The 24,776-nt window shown below is 44.2% G+C and overlaps 2 protein-coding genes across 3 annotated transcripts in view; both read right to left on the bottom strand.

Moving 5' to 3' along the window:
• Positions 1-18,831, bottom strand: part of LOC144113445 (uncharacterized) — a 78,276-nt gene extending 59,445 nt beyond the window's left edge. Inside the window, exons 1-3 of one of the 2 annotated variants that reach the window (XM_077646527.1) lie at positions 18,665-18,831; positions 15,148-15,296; positions 9,720-9,882 (exon numbers count right to left, since the gene is read on the bottom strand). In XM_077646527.1, the coding sequence (XP_077502653.1) occupies positions 9,720-9,882; positions 15,148-15,257 (273 nt within the window). In that variant the 5' untranslated portion in view covers positions 15,258-15,296; positions 18,665-18,831. Of the gene's footprint in view, positions 1-9,719; positions 9,883-12,514; positions 12,647-15,147; positions 15,297-18,664 lie in introns of those variants that run through there. The other variant, XM_077646526.1, reaches the window with a different exon arrangement.
• LOC144113446 (uncharacterized) overlaps positions 1-24,776 on the bottom strand; it is a 303,663-nt gene that overhangs the window by 152,617 nt on the left and 126,270 nt on the right. The window lies entirely within an intron of this gene.

The raw sequence follows: 24,776 nt of genomic DNA, 5'->3' as shown, positions 1-24,776 counted from the left end.
ATACTATCCTAGCAAATTCCCTCTCTCATTTACCCACCCGACTTTCTGCTACCGCCACCTGTTTCTCTTACCTTATATCATACTAAAAGACCATCCTCGTCCACATTACATGTCCTTCTTAAGCTCATTTCCAACTCTTAACTTCTGCTAGGACACCATTAAGTCGAGTTTGTTCTTAGATCCGCTGTTTTAATCCTGTCTCTTAACTGTAACCCGCATTTTCCTTTTCATAGCTTCTGCTTTTTCTGTAATCTAAATTCAAGCTGCTCATTAGTCTCCAAGCTTTCTCAGTCTCAGTTTGTGAAATAGCCATGAACATGTGGCCTTTGCCTGTGCTTTCTTTCTAGCTACACTAATCACTTCACTCGTCATCAGAACAGAGGCAAGCCCCTTTGACATTCCATGGCATCCTGGATTTCAATGCACTGCAACAACCTAGCATGCCCAATGCCACTGAATGTAGAACAGCACATCATTAACACCATCCCTTCCGCAGCAGTGGCCAAGTGGTCTGAGCATCCGCCTTGCATGCGGGAGGTGCGGGGTTCGATCCCCAGTGCCGCCAAAGACCCACCGGTGATACAATGGGTGCAAGCTTTCCCCTGGCCTGGTGCTCGGCTAATCAGGGGTGAAATGCTTGGGAAATGGGTCTTTGACCCCACATTGAGTGATTAAAAATACCTTGTGCCATGGCGCTCTTTGGCCACAGACGCCCTTGTGCAATAAAAATCCAGAATCATCATAATCATTAAAGCCATCTTAGTGGGCCCATCTTCAATTAGCACCAAAAGATATGCCAGCTAAATAGCAGTAACCATAAAAAATAATAGTTTGTGACTTTGGTGGCTGCACCACAAACTTTGCTAACCCATTTCTACATATCACACAGGTTTTAATTAAGCCCTTAGTTTTTCTCACGAGAAAGTCTCTGAATACTTTTAAGCTCAGAAGATGACCTAGGGTGTTGTGTAACTGTTGTTAGGTGTATTCATGCCATGCAGGTACTGTCATTGCAGCTGCCAAGTGATGTTGAAACAAGCTCAGCACTTTAGTCATGAACTACAAAAACTAAACATAAGTCTTTCAATACTACTTGCTGAAATACAAAGCCTGAAGTCTCAACTAACGATTACCAACAAGACTATTTTTGAACAAAGCAAGTAAGTGAACTTGAGACCCATTCAAAGCTTTATATCCACACGAGTCCAACTTGAAACACTGCAAAATAAGGCTGTCCAAACAGTAACTCAGATTCGTAATTTTGAAGCTTCTATTGATGACAGAGAAAACCGTTCATGTCATGATAACCTGATATATAATAGTTTTCCGCACCATACCCTATCAAAGACATTGTTCTGAGTAAGAATGTACAGTCACTCACCAATGTTGTTACAGACTCAAATATCTCTATCAAACCAAAAGATATAAATGTGTCTGCTTAGCCATTTTGGTCATGACACACCAAAACATAAACATTTCCTAATTGTGAAATTCTCATTAAGACTAAGAATACTTTACTTTACAATGGAAGAAAACTGATGGGCAATAAACTCAAAGCAGTCTTCATTAAAGTCTTCAGAGTATTCTTGAAGGTATTTCACGCATGGTCCAGAAGGTGCAGAAAGGGTTCCGGCTGTTCACTTAAAGTAAATCTCTCACATGTTAGGGACTAATCCAGACCTTCCAACACTAACAACTAAAATATGCAACTTCCATGTTGGTGGTCACTTTCTCCACATCTGGCATAACGTCTATAACTGAAATTTGGAGCCGCCGCGGTGGCTGAGTGGTTATGGCGCTCGGCTGCTGGCCCGAAAGATGCGGGTTCGATCCCTACCGCGGCGGTCGAATTTCGATGGGGGCGAAATTCTAGAGGCCCGTGTGCTGTGCGATGTCAGTGCACGTTAAAGAACCCTAGGTGGTCGAAATTTCCGGAGCCCTTCACTACGGCGTCTCTCATAGCCTGAGTCGCTTTGGGACATTAAACCCCAATAAACCAATAAACCAGCCATAACGGAAATACCCACGCAGCGTTCTTCTGGCAGCTTGAACGCCCAATTATCAAGCGTATTCAACTTCGAGGTCTATTAAATTCTTTTTTCTCCAAAATAGAAGTAGTTGCCATCTTGCAGTGTGTTTGAAAAGATGCAGCCATTGATTACACTTAGGTCAGCCAGACGGCAACACTGTCTAGTATATAAAAATCATCTGATCTTGTCTCATGCCACAAGTATTTTAGATACTCTAAAACATAACTTTCTTGCTCAAAGAACGTTTTTTCCCCTTGTGTGAATGGTACCAAGTGAAATTCGTCATCGACTGAGCCGTGTGACGCAAGTGCACCATGAACGTTAATATTCTGTGGTTGTGGGTGCAACAGTTCAATGAAAGCCAAAAAAAAATGTTCACCGCTATGTCCCCTTCTTTAATATATATTAATGGCCTACCTGCACATGTCTGTTCTAACATTTGTTCTACACATGTCTGTTCTAACACTGCTGGACAAAGGCCTCTCCCATACCTCTCTGAGTCAGCCTGTCCTCTGCCAGCTACGGCCACCTTATCCCCGCAAACTTCTTAATCTCATTTGTCAAACAAACTTCCTGCCGCCCTCTGCTATGCTTGACTTCTCCTGGTATCCAGTCCGTTACTCTTAACGTCCATCGGTTATTTTGCCTTCGCATTACATGCCCTGCTCAAGTCCATTTCTTTTTCTTGATTTCAACTAGGAATGTCATTAACCAGCGTTTGTTTCCTGACCCACTCTGCCCTCACCCTGTCTCTTAATGTTACACCTACCATTTCCTTTCTATAGTTCACTGTGTTGTCCACAATTAAAGTTGAACCCTTTTCATCACCCTCCATGTTTCTGCCCTGTAAGTAATGGTAAGATACAGCTGTTATATATTCTTTTCTCTTGAGGGATATTGGTTAGTTAGTTATATTGATTTTAATGGCGCAAAAGCAACTATGGCTATGATGCGCCAAACACAAGGTTAGGTTTTTGTTAAATGTTACACTTTTTATAACTAGAGTTTGTTTAAAACATTGGCTTCATTAAGAAACTTAAAAATACTTGAAAGATCAACCAGTGCTTGATCACCTAAAAGCAACTTGGGGTGCAATGGGATGTATTCATTGTAGAGTGTTGTAAAATATTTTTTCCTCAGTTGTTCCAGTTTTGTACATGAAATTAAAATGTGGTTTACAGTGAGTACATCGCCGCACATTTCGCAGAGAGATTTGTCTTGTTTTGTCAGTAAGAAGTTGTGTGTAAGGTGTGTGTGCCCAATGCGTAGCCGACATAAAATAACTTCAGTGAAACGTTCTTGATGTCTACATGATTTCCATTCTCCTAAAACGGGTTTTATAGAATGCAGTTTATTGTTTGCCTGTTCTTCCCATGCAGCCTGCCACTTAATTCTGAGTTTACTGTGCACTAATTTCAAAAAATCCCTGTGTGGTATGTTATCTTGTTTTATTTGATCAATTCGAGCTTGTGCTTCGCATGCATCTGCTCTCTCATTACCGACAATTCCAACATGGCTGGGCACCCAGCAGAATATAATGTTATGTTTTTGTTTTTTTATTTTAATTATGTTATGTATGATGTTTCCTATAATGGGTTCAGCAGCGTTTCTACAGTGCAGCGCTTTGAGCATACTCAGTGAATCGGTGTAAATGACGCTATTTTTAATGTTTTCTTTTACTATTTGGTCTACGGCTACAAAGACTGCAAAACTCTCGGCAGTAAAAACCGATGCATACTGTGGCAGTCGTATCATTTTTTCATTTTTTTCTTGAATTACTGCACTTCCAACATGACTTTCTGTTTTTGACCCATCAGTGTAAAATTCAGTGAAGGTGTCATACTTTCTTGCAGTTCAAAGAATTCTTGTAGTATGAGCTGATCTCGCATTTCCTTTTTATGTAAGTGTGTCAGTGTGAAGTCGCACACTGAAGGCAGGCTGTACCATGGTGGTAAATTTTCATATTTTTGTGCAATATTCGGCAGGCCATCCAGTACTCCTAACTCTTCACATTTATCTTCAAAGCGCATTATTAGTGGCCGGATGGATTGTGGTTTATTGTTGAATAATCTTTTGGATGGGCACTTGGTAACAATGGGATGGCAGAGATGTTTAGGAAGAGAACGGGTTTTTAGGACGTATGCGCATGTCAGTGTGACTCTTCTATCCTCTAGTGCAGGCTCATTAGCTTCAATGTAAAGACTGTTTACCGGGGATGTTCTATATGCTCCAGTTGATAGTCGCAGACCAAGATTATGAACAGGGTCCAGTCGTTTCAAGTAGGATGCTCTTGCTGAACCGCATACTATGCACCCATAGTCCAGCTTGGAGCGTACCAGAGAGCGATAGATGTGTAATAGGCATGTTCTATCGGACCCCCACCGTTTTCGCGAGAGCACCTTGAATACATTGAGTGCTTGGGATGCTTTCTTTTTAAGGTTGTTAATGTGTGGTAGAAATGTGAGTTTCTTGTCAAAAGTGAGTCCTAAAAATTTATATTCTCGTTTAATTGGTAGTGTTGCTTGATTCAAGTATAGGTTGGGATTGAATTGTAGGCCTCGTCACAATGAGAACAGAACAGCTACTGTTTTTTGAGGAGAGAACTTGAGCCCATTTATCTCTGCCCAAGCAGTTAGTTTATTTAGTGTGATTTGTATTTGTCTCTCGCAGGACGATATGCTGGAGGAAGTGCATGCTATCTGTAGGTCATCTACATAAACCGAATACATTATGGACTTGGGTATTACTTTGGCTAACGAATTCATTTTTACTACGAAGAGTGTCGTGCTTAGAATGCAACCTTGGGGTATGCCATTCTCTTGGATGAAAGTCATGGAGAGAGTTGTTCCTAGGCGGACCCTAAATGTGCGGTTAGCCAGGAAGTCGTTCAAGCAGTTCAGCATCCTGCCTCGGATACCTAGCTCTGCTAGGTCGCGGAGGATGCCGAACTTCCACGTGGTATCGTATGCCTTCTCCATGTCGAAGAAGACCCTGATACACTGCTGCTTGTGGATGAACACCTCCCGTATGGTGTTCTCTAGGCGGACAAGGTGATCGGTGGTTGAGCATGCTTTTCTGAATCCACATTGATATACATCTAATAGTTGCCGAGATTCGAGTACAAAGGTGAGTCTAATATTTATTACACTTTCAAAAGATTTAGCAATGCAGCTGGTGAGGGCTATTGGTCTGTAATTGTCAGGACTTGGTGGTTTTCCGGGTTTCAGAAAAGGTACTATTACTGCTTTCTTCCACTCCTCAGGTATTCTGCCAGTCATCCATATTTTATTGAAGAATTTTAACAGTGCCTGTACGGCAGTTTCAGAGAGATGGGCAAGCATATTGTAATGCACATTGTCTGGGCCTGGTGCTGTCTTTTTACCGGAATATAATACCCTATTTAATTCCTGGAGCGTAATGGGCTGGTTGTAGTCTTCCTGCATGCCTGCTCCGAATGGAAGTTTTTGTTTTTCAGCTATAGCTTTGTGCTTCTGGAATGTGTTTGTGTAGTGGGATGACCTTGAGACTTCAGCAAAGTGCTCGCCCAATAAATTGGCCTGTTCTTCCAACGATGTTTGTGTACCGGGTGTTGTCAAAAGCGGAAGTGTGAAGGAAGTATGGTCACCAGTGAATTTACGAACTTTGTCCCACATTTTCTTTGATGGTATTGAACTATTTATAGAGGACACATATTTCTGCCAGGAGGTTTTCTCAGCATTCCTGCGCACGTACCGCGCTCTCGCCTTGGTCCTCTTAAAAGTGAGTAAGTTCTCTGCAGTGGGATACCGACGAAGGGTGCCCCATGCTTTATTTTGCTGTTTTTTTGCAAATGTACATTCTTCTGTCCACCATACTTTGTGTTTCTTCTGTACGAGTCCTGTTGTTTGTGGTATAGCGAGTGTTGCAGCAGATATTATGCATGTAGTAAATCTTTCATTAATTTCATCTATGCTGAGATCTTCAGAAAATTCTTTATCTAGAGTGGCACTTTCTGTAAAAAGTGACCAGTCGGTGAGGTGAAATTTCCAGCGCCGTGGTCTTGTGGGGATGACTGGAGTGGAAGACGAGAGCCTGATGACAGTGGGTAGGTGATCACTTCCCAGAGGATCATTTAAAACATCCCATTTAAAATCATTAAAGCGACGGTGATGTGAAAGCTAAATCAAGGAAGCTCAGTTTTGCTGAGCTTGGGCAACAATATGTGGCTTTTCCTGTGTTTAAAAGACAGACATTATTCGAGAGGAGAAAATCTTCGATTGTTTTGCCCCTAGAGTCACAGCGTTCGCTTCCCCAAAACGGGGAGTGAGCGAAAAATCGCCAACTACCAGATATGGCTCCGGCAATTCATTGATCAGGTCTTCTAAATCTTGTATTGTTAATGTGATGTGTGGGGGGAGATATAAAGAGCAAATTCTTATTGTTTTGTAGGTAACGACGCTAACTGCAACTGCCTCAAATTTTGTGTAAAGTTTGATTTCTTGAGCAGGGACGCCGCTTTGAAGGACAATCGCGACGCCTCCCGAGAGTCGATTTGCCTGCTCGCGATCGCGTCTAAAAATGTTATAATGTTTAAGGATATGCACATGTTGTGGACCAAGATTGGTCTCCTGAAGACATAAAACTGTGGGTAACATTGACCCTAAAATATGTGTTACGTCGCTGTAGTTCCGCATAATTCCTCGACAATTCCACTGAATTAAGAAAGCCATGTTTATTTTTGGGGTGAGGCGTTTACTTATGCTCAGGGCCCGTTATGAGGGGTCTATCTTTTTTTTTGCTCAAGAGAGCTGTTCCGCCGCTGCAATGCGGGCGGACTGGGAGTTGTATCCATCACCTCGCCAGAGGTGCTAGAGGACCGCGCAGCCGCGGTTGTGTTAGTTTCAGGCCTCCCCTGACGGGGGGAAGTCCTGCGGGATGCCGACCCATGGACCGGCGCTCCCTGCTGTGACAATGGCAGGGCAGCTTTCGCTGACCCTGCCTGGGGCGTGGATGGCCCTGCCATAGGCTCAGTGGAAGTGGCCTCGGCAGGTGCCAGAGTGCTGTGTGGTGCTACGCCCCTGCGCACCACATCAGCGAAGTTTGGTTTCGCTGTGAACGAGAATGTGTTGGTTAGTGCAAAACGCCTCCTGGCTTCTTTAAATGAAATGTTTTCTTTGGTCTTTATGGTGATAATTTCTTTCTCCTTTTTCCAGGATGGACACGCCCTGGAGTACGCAGCGTGGTCTCCTTCGCAATTTGCGCAGCGCAGTGCTGCGTCACATTCCTCTGAATTGTGGTCCTTAGAAGCGCATTTCGCACAGGTTTTGCGGCCGCGGCAACTCTGAGAGCCGTGCCCGAATCTCTGACAGTTGAACCATCTGCGTGGGTTAGGAATGTAGTGCCTGACATTAACTTTAAGGTATCCGACTTCGATGGTTTCAGGTAATGTGCTTGTGCTGAATGTGAGTACCAGGTGTTTAGTATCTATTTCTTTGTTGTCTTTGCGGATTTTAATTCGATAGACATCTGTGACATTTTGGTCGCTGAGACCTTCTAGCATTTCTTTTTCTGTTAGATGAATGAAGTCGTTTTCTGAAATGACACCACGGACGGTATTGAGGGATCTGTGGGCTGTTACGGAGACTGGGATGTCTCCAATAGAGAGAATGTCTGAGATCTTGGAGTTTTGGGTATGGTCACGGATTTCTAGTAATAAGTCGCCACTGGCCATTTTCGATAGCTTATATCCGGGGCCCAGTGCATCTGTTAGGCACTTTGACACAAGAAAGGGGGATAGTATTCTTGCCTGCTTTCCTTCTACTGTACTATGTATGACATGGAACTTTGGGAAGGTTGTTTTCTTTTTCGGGAAAAAGTCTGTTGCTTCGTTCCGCCCTCTTTTCAGAGAGCGATCAGGTTTTGAAAGGGGGGGAGCCATAAAGAAAATTTAGTTATTTGGTCATGGTGCCAGCAACCCACCACGGAGTCCAACAAGGGGACGGGACAGGAACTTGAAAGCAAGTCCTGCCCACGCCAGCTGTACACCTCAACTATAACCAAATATGACTCAACTCAGGGTAGTTGGTCACACAAGGTTAACCCTCGCCGCCAGGAAAACAGGAAAAACGAAGGAGTGAGTGGGATATAGGAGAGTTGTGAGACAGAGATAGGAAAGTGAAAGATGGAGAGGAGGATAGGAAAAGGCGACTGCCGATTTCCCCTGGTCGTGTCAGGCCGGAGGTGCCGTCTGCAGGAAGCTGGGGCCAAAGTGGTGTGTTGCCTCCGCCAAGGGGCCTTAAGGGTCCAAACGCTCGGCATCGGCTCAACCACCAGGATCCCCTTTTCCCCGGACACGGCGATGCCACGCACGGCGAGGCGCGGATGCTCGGGACCGTGGTGATGCACAGTTCACCATCATCCCCTTGTGGGGATGTCCCTGCGGATGCTCGGGAACCCGCGGTGTCGCCACTCACCGTCGCGACGCCTGCAAGCTGCAGGCGCCCCCCTGCGGGGGAGGGATATTGGAAAACTTCCATTCATGGTCTGAGACAGCCAGCCAAATGAATTCCACCCATTCTTATTCTAGTAAGTTCACTCATGTGATCTGGATCTGTGGTCACTAAGTGCCCTAATTACACGTATTCCTTTACCACTTCCAGCACCTCGCTAACAATCGTAAACTGCTGTTCACTTCCGAAACTGTACAACATTACTCTCGTTTCCTGCATGTTAATTTTTAGATCAATCGTTCTGCTCTAAGCAACTGATCGTGCTTTGCAGTTCATCCCCTGAGTGATTTAGCAAGGTTATGTTATCAGCAAATCGCAGATTACTAAGGTATTCTCGATTAACTCTTGTCCTCATCTGTTCCCAAACCAGGCCTCTCAACACCTCCTGTAAATAGGTGATGAACAGCATTGGTGAGGTCGTGTCTCCTTGTCTGACACCCTTCCTTATTAAAATTTTATTGCTGGTTTTATGGAGGACTACGGTGGCTGTGCAGCCCTTATAGATATCTCCCGGTTGTTTTACGTAAGGCTCATCTACACCCCGATTCCATAATGCCTGCATGACTGCTGGCTCAGGTTTCGACTCAGTCGAATACTTTCTCATTATCTATGAAGGCTATATATAGGGACTGGTCAGTGCGTTGCGTGCGCACGTGTGTGAATACCTATAAGAGTACACCGGTTGATGTATATAACCATCCCTAAAGATGACATTTACCATGAGCAGAATGACGATTACTGGGTGATGAACCTTAATTAAGCCTACCTCTTAAAGCAGTTTTAGGTCATTGCCTCCTCAAGTTGCTTTTTAGTGCTTCCTCGATTGATAACATCTCCTCGCACTGCCAGTTGGTGCACTACTTGGTCATATGGCACACACACGCATCATATCCTCCTCACATGAAATAATAGGATACTAAAAACGTCCACCTACGTGATGCTCCACAGCAAGCAAAGTACTTGCATATACCAGACACTCATATAATCCAGACTCGAATATGCACATGCAATGAAGAACCGTCATCAAGTATGTATCCAGTCAATGTATTACAGTCCCTTCAACGCCACGCTACTAAGTTCATAGACTGATAATATTCTATGTGATGGCAGCATCTCTTAACAAAGAAAATAATCTGGCCTGTGAATCTCGCTGTCCATCACCATATCTTTTGCTTATTTCATATGTTTTTCCACAGCTCACCTCATTATGCACCATATCTTGTTCTCCCAGCCAACAGATTTCACCGTATATCCCATTCCTTCCCAGTTGCTCCCATATGTTCCTGCAAAATATTCTTGCAGCATCTTCTTTCCGCAGCAGAGCTGCTGACTGAAATGGCCTTCCTCGAGACATCACTGCTCGTCTAGATGGGAAGAAAGAAGTAATAATTTATCATTCATGAGAAAAATATTGATATCCTACTCCCTATGCAATACAGTAAAAACTCATTGATACGTAAAAAAAACTGCAAGAAAAACATATTATTCGGGAAAACATGATCCAAAGCACCTAATTTTTTTTTTAATTTGGCTGTTGAAAGATGTACAAAAACATTTATTGACAAATTCACTTCACAAAAATGTCAGTTAGAATTTCTTGGCACAGGATCTGAACATATCCTTTTCTAGCGGTCGCAGAATCCAGTCCGCATTTTCGCTGTCTTAAGCTCGGAAGGAACTTCGTAACGCATCCGGTCCGTCGGCGGCAACGACGAAGGTAAGAAAAATCTCTTTCGCGTCAATTTCAGATGCTTCGGCCCTTTGCACCTTAGTACTGCGGGGAAGCCACCGCAACATCACTCGAAAAAAATTGAAAATTAGTTTTTGGGATAGGAAATAGCGCAGTATCTGTCTTACATCTCGGCGGACACCTAAGCGATGAGATAAAAGAGGGACTGAGTCAAGAAAGAGGTGCCGTAGTGGAGGGCTGCGGAATAATTTGGACCGCCTGGGCACCTTTCCTTTTCGCCTCCATCGAAACGCGGCCGCCGCGGTCAGAATCGAGCTCGGGTACTCTGGATAAGTAGCCAAGCACCCTAACCACAGCGTTTTAGCTTTTAGCTTGTAGAGCTGACGTTCGGAGAAGCCGTACGCGCTGCCACACTAATTCAGGATTGGTCATAGCTTATGACGTCACAGCATAGTCAACCAATGTGAGGGAGGTATGACGTCAGACATGGCCAAAGAGTCGAGTCACATGCATCCGTCTCGGAGCATCTTTCTTTTTAAAAAGCGCTCCTTCGCCGCTTCTCTATCCGCCTTCCCCAGCTAGTTCATGCCCCATGTCAGATGACTCGACGCGCCAACCACAGAGCAGTGGAAACGTTCCACATGCTGACTGTTGCGCAGCTGGCACTGGCACCCCACCAGCCCGGCAAACCCCTGAGTATGATTCAGAATCACACGCCATGTCATGTGACAGGGTGTATGACCTGGCTGGGGGGGTAAAGAATCGGCGAAGGAGTGCTTCTCAAAAAAATTGTAGTTATTGTAGTGCTAGCGAATTTCACACAATTGAGAAGATCAGTACAACTCTTAACAATGCACTGTAGGAGTGTGGCAGATACTTTCCAGCCACATTGGGAGTGCAATGGTGCGAGTTATAGGTAAAAACACACCCCTAGGGATGTAATTTTCTTTACAGACCGTATCCATTTTACTTTGCCAAGCTTTGTCCCCAATTTCGCAAAATCGGGAAGATCTGGCTTCAGGTCTCCTGAAATGAAACTTTCAAGTAATGCTAGACCTGTAACTTTTCTTCTTACTGCTAAGGACTGTAAATTATTCTTTAGAATTAATGCACTTGAAGAATCTGTCCTTCTATATTTATCATAAATAAAATGAACTGGTTTTTGCTGTACACGCTCCAGTTCAGCACTGTCTTTTTAATTATGTGGATCTCAGACTGCTCCTGCACATTCAAGTCGGGACCTAATACAAGACTTGTATTCCGTGATTCTAGTGCTGATGGGAGAATTTCTAAGTTTTCTTTTAATAAACCATAATTTTTTCATTGCGGATTGAGGAGACATTAGAGCAGATGTGAGGACCAAGAAAGTTTGTTATTGAGGGTTACTCATAAGTATTTATAGCTCTCCACTTCTAAAATAGAAAGGCTGTAAAGTATATAACTACGTTGCCTGGGAACTTTTTTCCTTGTAATTTGTAACAATATGGTTTTATCTTTGTTATTATCCACACCCAAGCACACTCACCGTTCTGTGATTGCTACTATGGTTTTTTTGTAGTGACAAGTATAGTTATAATCACTTATTATGTCCTTGAAAACAACACAGTCATCGGCAAACAGCTTTACAGATACATCCTTTTCAATTTGTGCTTGTGGAGTTGCGAAGGAGAGCTAAGTGACTTTTAACGCTGTCGTTTGCGGCTTCCTAAGAGTTGGTTAGGAGTTTGCAATTTTTGAGCAGCATTTCCCAGACCCGGCCCGCTCGTATGCATGTGTGTCGCTGGAGTTTATAATTTATGTCGCGTCCCCGCAAAAGCGACTCTCTTGAGTGCTAGCGCAACGTTTTTATTTTTGTTGTTGTTGCCGGCGGCGGCGGTGGTGGTGGTGGCAGTGGTGGTGGTACTTCGCCTCCTCGCACGAAGGAACCGCAGAGAAGCCACCAGGGTGGATGATTGCCGCTGCATTTCAGCTTTTCATGTCGCATGCCCTCATGTTTGGTGCACTTATATGTTTGCACGTGTGCGGGTTGGTAAAGAAATGTATTATGTGACCACAATTTGTCAAAATATGAAACACAGAAGCCGGAAAAGCATGTTATCCGCTAACATATTCACCAGAAAAAAAAAAAACAGTGAAACTGTATGGGAGATTTTTAATGTCCGTGACTTTGAGCGTACAAACTGGTAAATAGTACGAACTGGGAATGTATCAACGCGGTTTTGCTGTAACTCTAAATGGCGGGATCATTCGAAATAAAATGATACTAATATGACAAAAGATGGTTCTTAACCATCTTAAGCACACACCCTGCATATCACAGCCATAAGCTGTAAAAGCACTTGCAGCTGCATCATTCTGATAGGTATGGCTTTTTCTTGGGACTCCACAGATTCTATGTTGAACTAGGCAGGATATGGCACTCCTCCACATTCCAAACCTGTTTGCTACCTGTATTAGGAAATGAAATATGTACAAAACATATAATGAAAATAGTTTTAAGCACTGGAAATAGAATGATGATAACAGTAAGAGCAAGTAATTCGTAAGGTTCAGCTCTTTAATGCTAGCCTTTGTCCTTTCAAATTCAAAGGACAATGTGGGTTTTGCAGACAAGAGTCTGAATGGTGGCTCCTTTAGGTTGCATTCATGAGCAGAACCACAAGTGTCTAATATTACCTTAACTGTTATGATCATAGCATATTTACCGTAAAAGAAATGTTAACACTGAGTACAAGCCCATTCGAAGTTGCCCATCAATACAGTGTAGTGCATTCTTACTTAATTCAAGGCAGAGAGGTTAACCTGCGCTACAATTCTCTAGTATCATGATCATCATCATCAGTCTGACTACACCCACTCCAGGGCAAAGGCCTTTCTCATGTCTCTCCAATTAACCCCGTCCATTCCCAGCTGCGCCCACCCTATGCCTGCAAACTTCCTAATCTCATCCGTCCAACTAACTTTCTGCCACCCCATGCTACACTTGCCTTCTCTTGGAATCCACTCCATTACCTCTAAGGGCCAGTGGTTACCTTGCCTTTGCAGTACATGCCCTGCCCAAGCCCATTTCTTCCTCTTGATTTCGACTAGGATGTCATTAACACGCACTTGTTCTCTCACCCACTCTGCCTGCTACCGGTCTATTAATGTTACACCTATCATTTTTTTTTCCATGGCTCTAAGTATAAGGCTAAGTATAAGGCTAAGTATAAGGCATAGTATAAGGCTGGAAAGTTACAGCTTAGGTTTACATACTTTTTGTTTATAAACCTCTATTTCCCTATTTTATTCATCCCTGACATGGCATCTTTACAGTTCCTTTTAACCACCTTGCCAGTTTGACTGGGTGTTGGTGCATAGGCTCGCAGTATATTCAACTTTCGCTTTTTATTAATCTTGATTATAATGACAGCCACCGCCTTATGTCCCTGTTATTTAGTGTATGCATTGCATCAGTCCTTATAACATTGTTAAGCACTGTGAAGTCCCATTCACTGCCCGATATTGTTCAAACAGAACAATTAGGCTAGCCTCACTGGATAAGATTCTTGCATTGAACACTGACAAGTTAAGTTTCTCGTGGGAACTCTTATAAAAATATCTGATAGCATTTCAGGACAATCAGTGGTACCGTGGAGCAGCTTGTAAAGAAAAGCAATATCCTGCTTTTCTCTGCGCTACCAAAAAATAGGAAATAAGTGAGATGCAACCATGAAAGAAAGGCTCACTGAGTGAAGAGCTATATAAGCATGCTCCCTCCACAAAACAGGAATTGGCCATTGATACTGTACTTGGCTGCCACCGCCGCCTTTGTGGATTTGTGAGTAAACCCTCGGCCCTCAGTCCCCAGTGGCTCTGGATGAGCTGACCAAGGTGGCGGTCATGCCTCCGATGTAGCGAAAGGTGCTAAGAATTGTTGGATCTGGACAGGCAGCCATTGAATACAAGCCTGAAAAAACAAGCTGTCTTTTAACGAAGACACACTGGCCATTGTAATCTCATCAACAGACTTCTATGTCTGTGCTACTACAAGTATACAGATTGTGACATTTATTTATCTTAATTGTTTTGATTTTTTTGTAGTGCATTGATGTTTTTCTATCTATAAGCACAAAACTGGAGGTGGCTGCCACTATTATTATGTTTTCATTGCCATCTTTCCTTGTTTTGCATACTATGTCCACTGTGTCGTTTAACTTCCTTTGTGTATCGTAGTGGTCTTCTTTGTGCATTGTAGTGCTCTTCTTGTAATGTGCACTGTCCTTGTAGGCTGCTGTGCTGTTGGCTTGCAAGTGAAAAAACATAAACAAATAAAAAAAAATAGCCTCACTGACCCTCTGAGTTGTTCATTATGAATAGGCAGCACAACATGTGCAATTTCAGCCCTGAACAGACTTTTTTTTTTATGTAACCAGTGGTTGTTTTCAAACACTTGAAAGCAGTCCCTCCTTCACATGAGGCAGGCACTATAACCAAACTCATTATTTCTACCTTTTTTACGTTAAGAGGCTCTTCACATGGCTGCAGTGGTTTTAACACTTTACCAGCACATCATAGCTGAGTTATACAGAGGGCAGTAATAAACAAATATTAATGCCATTGAAGCTTTATGGTGCATTAAATAAATAGATATTTGCTGCAAGTTGACAGATACACACTTTCATGAAATCATGAATCAATTCATGAATCAAGAAATTGTAGCTATCTTCCTCAGTAATTTTCGCACATATGTATGTCTATGCCTGAGGATCTATGCAACACAAAACAGATTAAACTTCTTTTACCAGCATCAAGAAATCTATGTAACCACACAGTACAATTCTTTCAGCTCCCAATTCTAAGTTCGAAAAACTGTTAGCAACTATGTAGTACCATAAAAAGTTAGAATCCATGGGAGTGGCTGATGAAAAAAATCTATGCCTAACATTCCATAGCTCACCTTTTGAACACAGAAATGAATGAAACAAGTTGTACTGTAACATCTGCTCCAGTGGACGAAATTTGTGGCAAGTGTCTCTGAAGGCATGATGTTTGCAATGGCTTTGGCATATGTGGAGACTGTTCCTTGAAAGCATTTTTTCCAAGGGCCTGCATGACCAGAGATTGTACACTTTACACGGTGGTCTGACTGCTTTGACAAGCCCACCTAGACTGCACACTGTATACAAAAACCATCAATAATATCGACACACAGAAATCAATGCACACAATATTGCAGACAAAAATGCATCAATGCTTCTGCTAAAAGCACACCTACCTTATTCTTTACTTGTGGTGGAAAAAGTGGGCCATTTCTGTTGGTTATTATTTTTCGGCAAGATAATTCATAATATAGACACAGTCATATGAGTCATGTGCTTTCTTAAAAAATGCATTTCAAGCAAAAATATTAGGTTCTACAGTGTAATTTATTATTCAATACAACATTTGTCAAGAACTATGTCAACTGTAATTGTATGCTTTAAGATGAAAAGCAAGTATAATTTTATATTGCTTAAATATTCAAAATGTTTCCTGTTAGTTTGCCTGAACAGCATAAAAATTTCAGTGTTCTAGATTAAAATTTGGGATCATAGGGTCTGTTTCGGGGCAGATCACAGTGATAACTGGAGAACATCTTTCTGTTTCAGCGCAGATGACACGAGTTTGAATTGAGTGGCTCAAATGATCAAATCCATTTTTTCTTGGCAACAAATACGCCTTTTGGGGTTAGACAAACACCAACATGGCCAGAAAGAGCCATAGAATCAATTCTTATGGAGAACAAAAGTTGCAAGTTGCCGTCTCTGAAACAAAACAAAATTGCTGAAAATGTATAACAAAAAAAATTATTTATACTTAGTCTGCTTATGAGTGGAAAAGCGAAAGCAAAAAGCCTTTCCATGTCCTTTCTCCTTTCATTTTTATTCTTTTTATTTTCTTCAATTTTTATATTTTTCTTTTTTTCATTGCCATTTTATTTCTATTTTGTATTATTTTTATATTTTTATTTTTCCCGCTTATTTTTATTTTGCCTTCCATACATTTTTTTTTATATTTCTTTGATTGGCAGGTGGGGCGGACATTTTGTGCACACGTTTCCTGCAGACAGGCCTTGCGCACACCCATGAGCCAAGGCTTTTGCCTTAAAATATCAAATTTCAATGCCTAAAATCTACACATAAACACAAAGCACAGTTTCAGCTTGAAAGCTTTTCCAGATGAAAAAAAAAGAAACTTAACTGTCCAGGCTCACATGCCACAGGAGCAGTTTCTTTATGTAAAACAGACGCAGGAATGCAACATTCCCATTAAAGCAGAAGTGTCTTCTGGATATGACCCTACAAGGAATAAGAGCAGAAAAACATGCCTGCTTCACTCCAGCAAAGATGCAGTACTTAACAAAAGCTGAATGATGCCCGCAAAAATAAGCGAGCCAATAAACGACCAATCTTGCACGAGTAATATTTTTATTATTCAGCATAAAAGTTCTTGCTCACGATGTTAGTGGACTTGTTGTATGCTACCGGTGGGATTAGCCTTGCTTGTCGGCCAGCAATTGCTCCACCGTAGCGTCACTTATATGTTAATAATGACCAAAACACCTGTCGGACCTGCCCCGCATTGCGCACAGTCACTTATATAGTACATATTCCACTCCCGCAGTCACCATCTATGCAATACAATAGCAAGGCGGGCGAGTTGGTGATACATATTTGAAAAATTACAGCGCGGAAAACGGGGAGCGTGCCTTGTGGTTTTAATGTTTGGTTGTTGCTTGTTCACTTATATTTGCCTGTTTGCTGTCATTAAACTTTAGTTGAGAGTCAGCGCTTGTCCTGTGTTTTCTACCCTTGAAGTCCCCATTTTCCGTGCTGTAACTTTTCAAATACCATCTATGCACATATGCAGCATGTGCACTCACACTTATTCATGTTGAGTCAAATGATATGCCAGTACTGGGGGAAAAATTCCAGACTATCTCCTCATCAACACTTGATTTAAGCATGGCATGCTTTGGACTATTGGCGTATCATTGGTTAGGTTTGTTTATAGACACGGTGCTAGCCGCATTCTCTCAATCACCTCCCTGGCGTGGCTCACTGCTTAACGAACCCGTCCAGCAATGCCGAAATGGCATTACTTTCCACCGGCAATGTGTACACTACCGAGGGACTTCCTAGGCATTTCTAACAACGCTCTTGTCGAACGTGGCAAAGAAGAAAAGCACGAATGCTTGCGCAACACCCCCAGAGGAGCAGTCACGGATGCATCCGAGGTGCCCGATTCCACTGCCAAAGTCTGAACAGGAATGCAGAAAGGTCAGCTCTGCAACTTCGGGGTCATTCACTTATACTGGGCACAGGCGATATCGCGATACTGTTCAGTATCAATTGCATGTTCCTGGCTGTCCACAGCACGATGATCATTGCAGACCTCCGAGAAATCGTCACAAGGCATACTCAGTAATGTGCGTATGGATGTATTAACTTCAACGCAAGCGTTAGTTGCATCCGGTTCTACTCGCTGACATTGGTGATCGGCAGATGTAGTGCGACAAGTTTCATCACTGGCAAACTTAAAGTGACCAGACGTGGCAATTTAGGCGGGACCTGTCCATGTTTTGCGGGTCTGGTCCCGCTGTCCCGCCAGCATGCTTGTGGGACAGCGTTTTGTCCCGCCTTCGCAGCACTGGCTACACTGGCTGCACCTGCTCTGCCTAGCTCCATTAAACCAGCCTAAATAATGGAAGAAACAAGCCATAGGCAGGCGCTTATGACTTGAGAGTTCTGTCACATCGGTCTTGATGAGAATGCTTTATGTGACGAAGCCTGTAACGTTTCACATTATGTCACGACTGAGAAACTAGAGGAATGGGAGACAGAAGAAGCCGCATGGGGAACGGCGGGTGGATGTTCTCCAGCACTTTGAGACAAAAGATATGCCTTGCGTCAACATGAGGGCAATTATATATTGAGTACTGCATGCGCTTGCCAGGAATAAATGCACCAGAGGGAAGGGCGTTTTTGTTGATGAACAAGCAGTGGTCTGCAGAGAAGATGCAGTTTCAAGTGACGACACTTAAAGCGCTGCAGATGCTCAAAGTGAATGGGCACATGACATGTGAACAATACCACGGACACATCTGCAAAAATGGACTGCTGCAGAAGATCCATTAAAACCAGAAGTATTAGATGTTTGCGCCAGCTATGCCAAAGCTGGAGGAAATGAAATGCTGCATGATATGGGTAGAATAAAAAAAAGTGAATGTCTAAACTACTAGCGGTGCCATTCAGGGGCCCCCCACCCACGTCCCGCTTTGGGTTCTGAGGAATATGGTCACTTTAGGCAAACGCCAAATGTTCGACGCATTCGTATATACGCCGGTTCGTCAGCCTTCGAAACTGCCGCCAGTGACTTGTCATTTTTGACGGATCCGAGACAAGCTCCTTTCGGAAGACGAACCAAATACTCACCACTTTCCAGGTTGGCTGCCGCCATTTCAGCTCTCTTCGAAGATGCCAGACTGAAAACGTTAGTACACTGCAGGGACAGACCACGACCGATATGGAGGTTCACGCGCCGTTCAACCGGGCTTACGCAAGTAACAAGTACCACAAGTTGCCCATGTACGCATGGCAAGTACGAAAACTTTGGCGCCAGACAGACAGCCAGCAGCTCGGATTGGCTCCATGAGGCTTGTCGAATGACAATTTTATTGTTCTTGTTTCTATAAGAGCCACACTACTATAACTCCTGAATACTGAGGAGCATGTGGTTCCCGTAGCGCACCGGAGCGATGAAAACCGTACAGGGCGCTGGCAGTAAGAGTCTAGTACGGTGGCATAAGTGTTACTGTAAATGCTTCCAGTGGGAGCATATGCAGCGCGTAGAATGTTTCTCACAAGTAAAGCGGTAAATTGTTCGAGCTGAAAATTTCGCACATAAATGGAATTTGGTAGGCAGAATTGTTTTATGCCAGATTTGTTTGGGGTACCTGCATGAGTCGACAAGAAAAAGTCGGATATTCGCATCGTCTGGGGCGACGAAGAAACGAAAAAGGCCGCTTCTTCAGCCAGTGCACTGGTGGCGCCATCTCGTTTATTGGCCCTAGATCATGGAGATTTGGCAGAAGAGGGCGATTGTTTTGCGGGAGGTTTGAAGATGCGGTGCCATGAATGTCTTCAAACTTAGTGCAAGTGAGAGTCTTCTATCCATTATACTTTTAAGGCGCCAAAACCACACACACACACACACGAGAAGAGAACGGGACAGAGCGCCTCCAGTTCTCATTTAAAAAAAAAAGGCACGCGCGCGCGTGCGTGCGTGTGTGTGTGTGTGTGTGTGTGTGTGTGTGTGTGTGTGTGTGTGTGTGTGTGTGTGTGTGTGTGTGTGTGTGTGTGTGTGTGTGTGTGTGTGTGTGTGTGTGTGTGTGTGTGTGTGTGTGTGTGTGTGTGTGTGTGTGTGTGTGTGTTTTCCGCCTTAAAAGTACAATGATCAATTACCAACTAGCCCAACAAGAAGTTCTCTTAAATTCTCCTATCCAAAGCTTCCTGGAGGAGGCTTCAAGTCAACAGATGCTTTCCGTACTCTATAGTACTCGATGAAGACACTGGAGCGCCTGAGCTCTGCGGTAGCTGCCACAGGATGACTTCGCAAAATCACTTAATTTGGGAGTGTCAGGATTCTCCTGGAGCTAAATCACAAAGCATCCCAGACCTTGCCAATTGGGAAGAGCTGATCCGGAACCACGACCCGGATAAGCAAAGACTCATCATCCGTCAGGCGGAGACAGCTTACTATAAGACTCTCCGCGGTCTCCGGTGCTGAGAGCCGCCTAGTAGGCACCCCTTCCTAATGCTGCGCCCCAACCGTGAGGCCCCATAATGACGGAAACAAACTTCATTGATTCATTCAAGCTTAGTGCAGTTTTGGCCAGGTTAAGATTTTGTGATCCTTGATTTGGATTGCAAATTATTTATTTCGTCAGAAGGCAAAATGCGGATGATCTTTGCTAGGTGGCTGTCAGTACATGACTGATGGCGACCTGAGTAGCCCATTTAATGGCCCGGGTTTGAACGCCCATGTCTGAGCTGAGCAACGCGGCCTCCCATTGCTCAATAGTAGGAACTTGTATTAGAGAATCCGGTGGCCGCTCCTCTTTACAGTTTTACAATACGTGATCGTTAAGTGGCTATTTCGCCACATAGTTTAGGGTTTAGGGTTTTGGGGGTTTAACGTCCCAAAGCGACACAGGCTATGAGAGACGCCGTAGTGAAGGGTTCCGGAAATTTTGACCACCTGGGGTTCTTTCACGTGCACTGACATCGCACAGCACACGGGCCTCCAGAACTTCGCCCCCATCGAAATTCGACCGCCGCGGTAGGGATCGAACCCGCGTATTTCGGGCCAGCAGCCGAGCGCCATAACCACTCAGCCACCGCGGCGGCTATTTCGCCACATAGTGTACATTCCGGGCCGTAATCATCGGGATGGAGTTTTCATACTAAGTAAGGTGTGATCATTGATAAAGCAGCGTCTAAAGAGTCTTCAAACCTCTCGCAGACCCTACACCCCCTCCTTTGCCTGATCTCCACGGTCGACCAACGAGATGGCGCCACCAGTGGAATCGCTGAGAGCGGCCTGTTTCGTTTTGTCGTCGCCGCAGACGATGCCAATAGCTGACTTTTTCTTAATTATTCAGGCAAGTACCCCAAAGAAATGCGGCATAAAACACACACACGCACGCACGCACACATTTCTCCATTCTGCCTACCATCCTTTATTTCCGCTGCCCCAGCTCAGGGGCTTCAGTGTCGATGGCAGATGCCGGGTCTAGCAAAAATCTTTTCCTTCCTTTTTACTATTATTTTAATAAAAATCCACTTACTACTACAACATGCGCGCTACCAAGCGCCAGAAATTGCGCGCGACTGGACATTCAAAAACGGCATGGTTCTGAGTTTCAGTTCGACCGCATTGCGGACATGAGGCGGAGGGCGCCACGCCCACTCCGCAAGGCGGTCAGCTGTAGGTAACGCTTCCCATTCGCGAAGCCAGGTAAAATTGTATATATCAGCGGGGAGAGAGACAAAGATTCATTGTTCCCGCATTAGCTCACTTTCCTGCGCTGGTCTACATTCAGGGTGCGAAAAGCAGCATATTCGCAAGTTTCACTCGCGGACAATTCTTTCAAATCACAATCAGGAAGTGCACCTTCAAGAAAATGTAAGGATCTCACGACATATGTATAGAGAGCTGGCTACTTTTCAGCCGCAAGGCCTTTCCAATTTGATCTCAAAGAAGCGACGCGATGTTCCCGTCAAATATGCGGTGAGAGCTCTTCCTCGAACCCGACCGCGGCGGCTGCGTTTTTATGGAGGAAAAACGCTAAGGCGCCCGTGTGCTGTGCGATGTCAGTGCACGTTAAAGATCCCCAGGTGGTCGAAATTATTCCGGAGTCCTCCACTACGGCACCTCTTCCTTCCTTTCTGCTTTCACTCCCTCCTTTATCCCTTCCCTTACGGCGTTGTTCAGGTGTCCAACGATACATGAGACAGATACTGCGCCATTTCCTGTCCCGCAAAACCAATTATTATTTATTATTATTCCTCGGTACGCTGCGTCTGAGATAAGGTCCCACATGGCCGTTAAGGCCAATACACGGCACTTAACTTCTAGATCCGGGATGATGAAGCGACCCATGTCGGTGGACAAGCGGACAAAAACTCTTGCGACGCTCTCTGCGTGTCCACCCAAGAAGAAAGATCCACACGCTGTGGCCAGCATGGAGGACGCGGTGAGGATGGCGCGATATTTTTGCGGCGTAGAATAAGGAAGCAATTATGCTTGTTCTGATAAGTGTAGCTGAATAACGTGATAAGCTTGATAACGATATATGAGACCGATAAACAGGCCCAAAACTGGTCGTTTGCAATGCTGATGTCGCTGGCAGATATTAGCTATGCTACAGCATGCTTTCACAGCCACCGCTACAAGATGCAATGGTTTAACTGGCATATTCAGTTTACATGTTTGCTAAGGTTACAAGGATACCGTTCCTCCAATAATAAATAATAATGCATTCTGTAAGTTGCATCGAATTGTTAATCGGACGAAATGGGTTTCAATGGCGCAATTCAGTGTAGTGCAAATGAATGTTGCCATATTTTATGAGAATAATGGCAGAGGCAACCCATGTCGACAGGAGAAACGCTCGGCCTGGTTGCTTGCTGAGAGCACCGAAAGACGGTGTCAGGTGTTAGGGGAAAATTAGAAAGGAGGAGGAGGTAAACTTTATTAAAGCGCCGGTTGGGGTGACGTTCCCCTCCCCGCGGTGGGCTCCTCTTCTAGGCCGGACGCCAGGAGGCCGACCGACGATGTCGTTCGGCGACCTCTTCGGCCCGCTCCGTGACTCGGAGTTTATCCTCCGGGTCCGAGCTGAGCAGCGCGGCCTTGGAAATTAGAAACTGGAAAGAAAATTAAAAAAAATAATTTTAAAAGACCCGCCGCGGTGGCTCAGTGGTTAGGGCGCTCGGCTACTGATCCGGAGTTCCCGGGTTCGAACCCGACCGCGGCGGCTTTTTTATTATGGAGGCAAACCGCTAAGGCGTCCGTGTGCTGTGCGATGTCAGTGCACAATAAAGATCCCCAGGTGGTCGAAATTATTCCGGAGGCCTCCACTACGGCACCTCTCTCTTCCTTTATCCCTTCCCTTATGTGGTTCAGGTGTCCAACGATATATGAGACAGATACCGCGCCATCTCCTCTCCCCCAAAACCTTTTATTATTATTATTATTATTATTATTATTATTATTATTATTATTATTATTATTATTATTATTATTATTATTATTATTGAACAGCGTGCAGTTCGGGTGTACATGGTATGAAAAAGCAAAGGATGACCCCTCACGTTCGCTACTGGTTTTCGTCAGTTTACGTCGTTGCCCGGAACGAACGAAACCATTTACCTTGCGACGCTGTGTACGCAAATACAGAGTTGCGCAGTCGCTGCAAACCAGATTCGTCAGCGTTACCACCCGGCGAATAGCACTAATTTCTTTCTCTGCGCCTAGTGTTATACAGTAGAAATACGTTATCTAGGATATGTATTCTCTAGCCCATGTGCGACAGCGCACAGGAATCGAATACATACCTTTAATAAATGAACTTTGCCGTGCTGTGCTTGAGAGGTTGCATGTGCGCGTGTTTTCGTGCGCATTATCCACCACGTACAAAGAACTGCACAGCGAAAGGAAAAGCAGTGCATCCGGAAAGAAGGTCCCCAAGCGCACCCCGCTCTACCCGAGGTACTGATGGTTACTCGAGCGAGAAGCCCGCTTGGACTCTTGAGCACGTGTTCTTTCGAGGCCGTTCTCATATGCATACAACACGGCTGGCTTTGCCTAATACTTTTAGCTCCAATCTTGTGCGCTGTTGCGTGTGGACAACCACAGACAATATTCTTTTGACTGTGGCACGCAGGAACTAGTCACAACACCTTTTAAGAGAATTTTATTTTCCCGAAATTATCTACAGTGCTAAGGACTCTTTATACAAGTGGTCTGGTTTCCAAAGACATCACAATGAGCCATCATTGTACAGGCATCACATGTATACAAATGACATTTAAGTGAACAATCCGTGGTTTCTACACGAGCTGGCTTAAAGCTGCTTCATTATCCGCTTAAGTGGAATACAAGGAAGGAAACAATTAGCAACACTCGCCAAACCTCCTAACACGGAAGGATGGGCGTGGACGTACCTCTATCGCTAACAACAATGAACCACGTTGACCAGCGGAGGAGGAAGGTCTCCTCACCCAACACGACGGATTCTTCATTCAAGTGTTTCATCAGCAAAGTTCTAAGGCGGTACAGTAAAGAGAACATTGCAGACGTCTTCTATCATTTTTCTTAAAAATAAAACTACTTTGGAGCTCAGAAGATACCACGAAAGACTAAACTTTATGTATTTGATTGTTCACAATAGGCTAGGCATTGACAGCGGCAAACACATCGAGCTTGCCGGTGGTCGCCCCAAACCATCCTACCACTCATTAAAAGCGAAGGTGTGCCCACGTCGCAATGAAACTTATTAAAATTCTTTTCTTTTGCGGACTGTACGCGAATGAAATGTTCCCAATAAAAAAAATTGCAGAGACCTTAAATGCGGCATTGTTTACTACGTTGCTTAAAATAATAAAATAATAATTTTGGGTAATCAGATCATTTATTTCCAATGAAAAAAATGAAAATTGGTTTTTGCCGCGGAGGCTCAGTGGTTAGAGCGCTTGGCTACTGATCCGGAGTTCCCGGGTGCGAACCCGACCGCAGCGGCTGCGTTTTTATGGAGGAAAAACGCTAAGGCGCCCGTGTGCTGTGCGTTGTCAGTGCACGTTAAAGATCCCCAGGTGGTAGAAATTATTCTGGAGCCCTCCACTACGGCACCTCATTGTTCCTTTCTTCTTTCGCTCCCTCCTTTACGGCGCGGTTCAGGTGTCCAACGATATATGAGACAGGTACTGCGCCATTTCCTTTCCCCAAAAACCAATTATTATTATTTTGGGGGAAAGGAAATGGCGT

The sequence above is a fragment of the Amblyomma americanum genome, chromosome 1 (genome assembly GCF_052857255.1).
Source record: "Amblyomma americanum isolate KBUSLIRL-KWMA chromosome 1, ASM5285725v1, whole genome shotgun sequence".
In the NCBI taxonomy this organism is placed as follows: Eukaryota; Metazoa; Arthropoda; class Arachnida; order Ixodida; family Ixodidae; genus Amblyomma; species Amblyomma americanum.
Note: the sequence above shows the minus strand (reverse complement) of the source record. Positions and strands in the feature narration are given on the sequence as shown.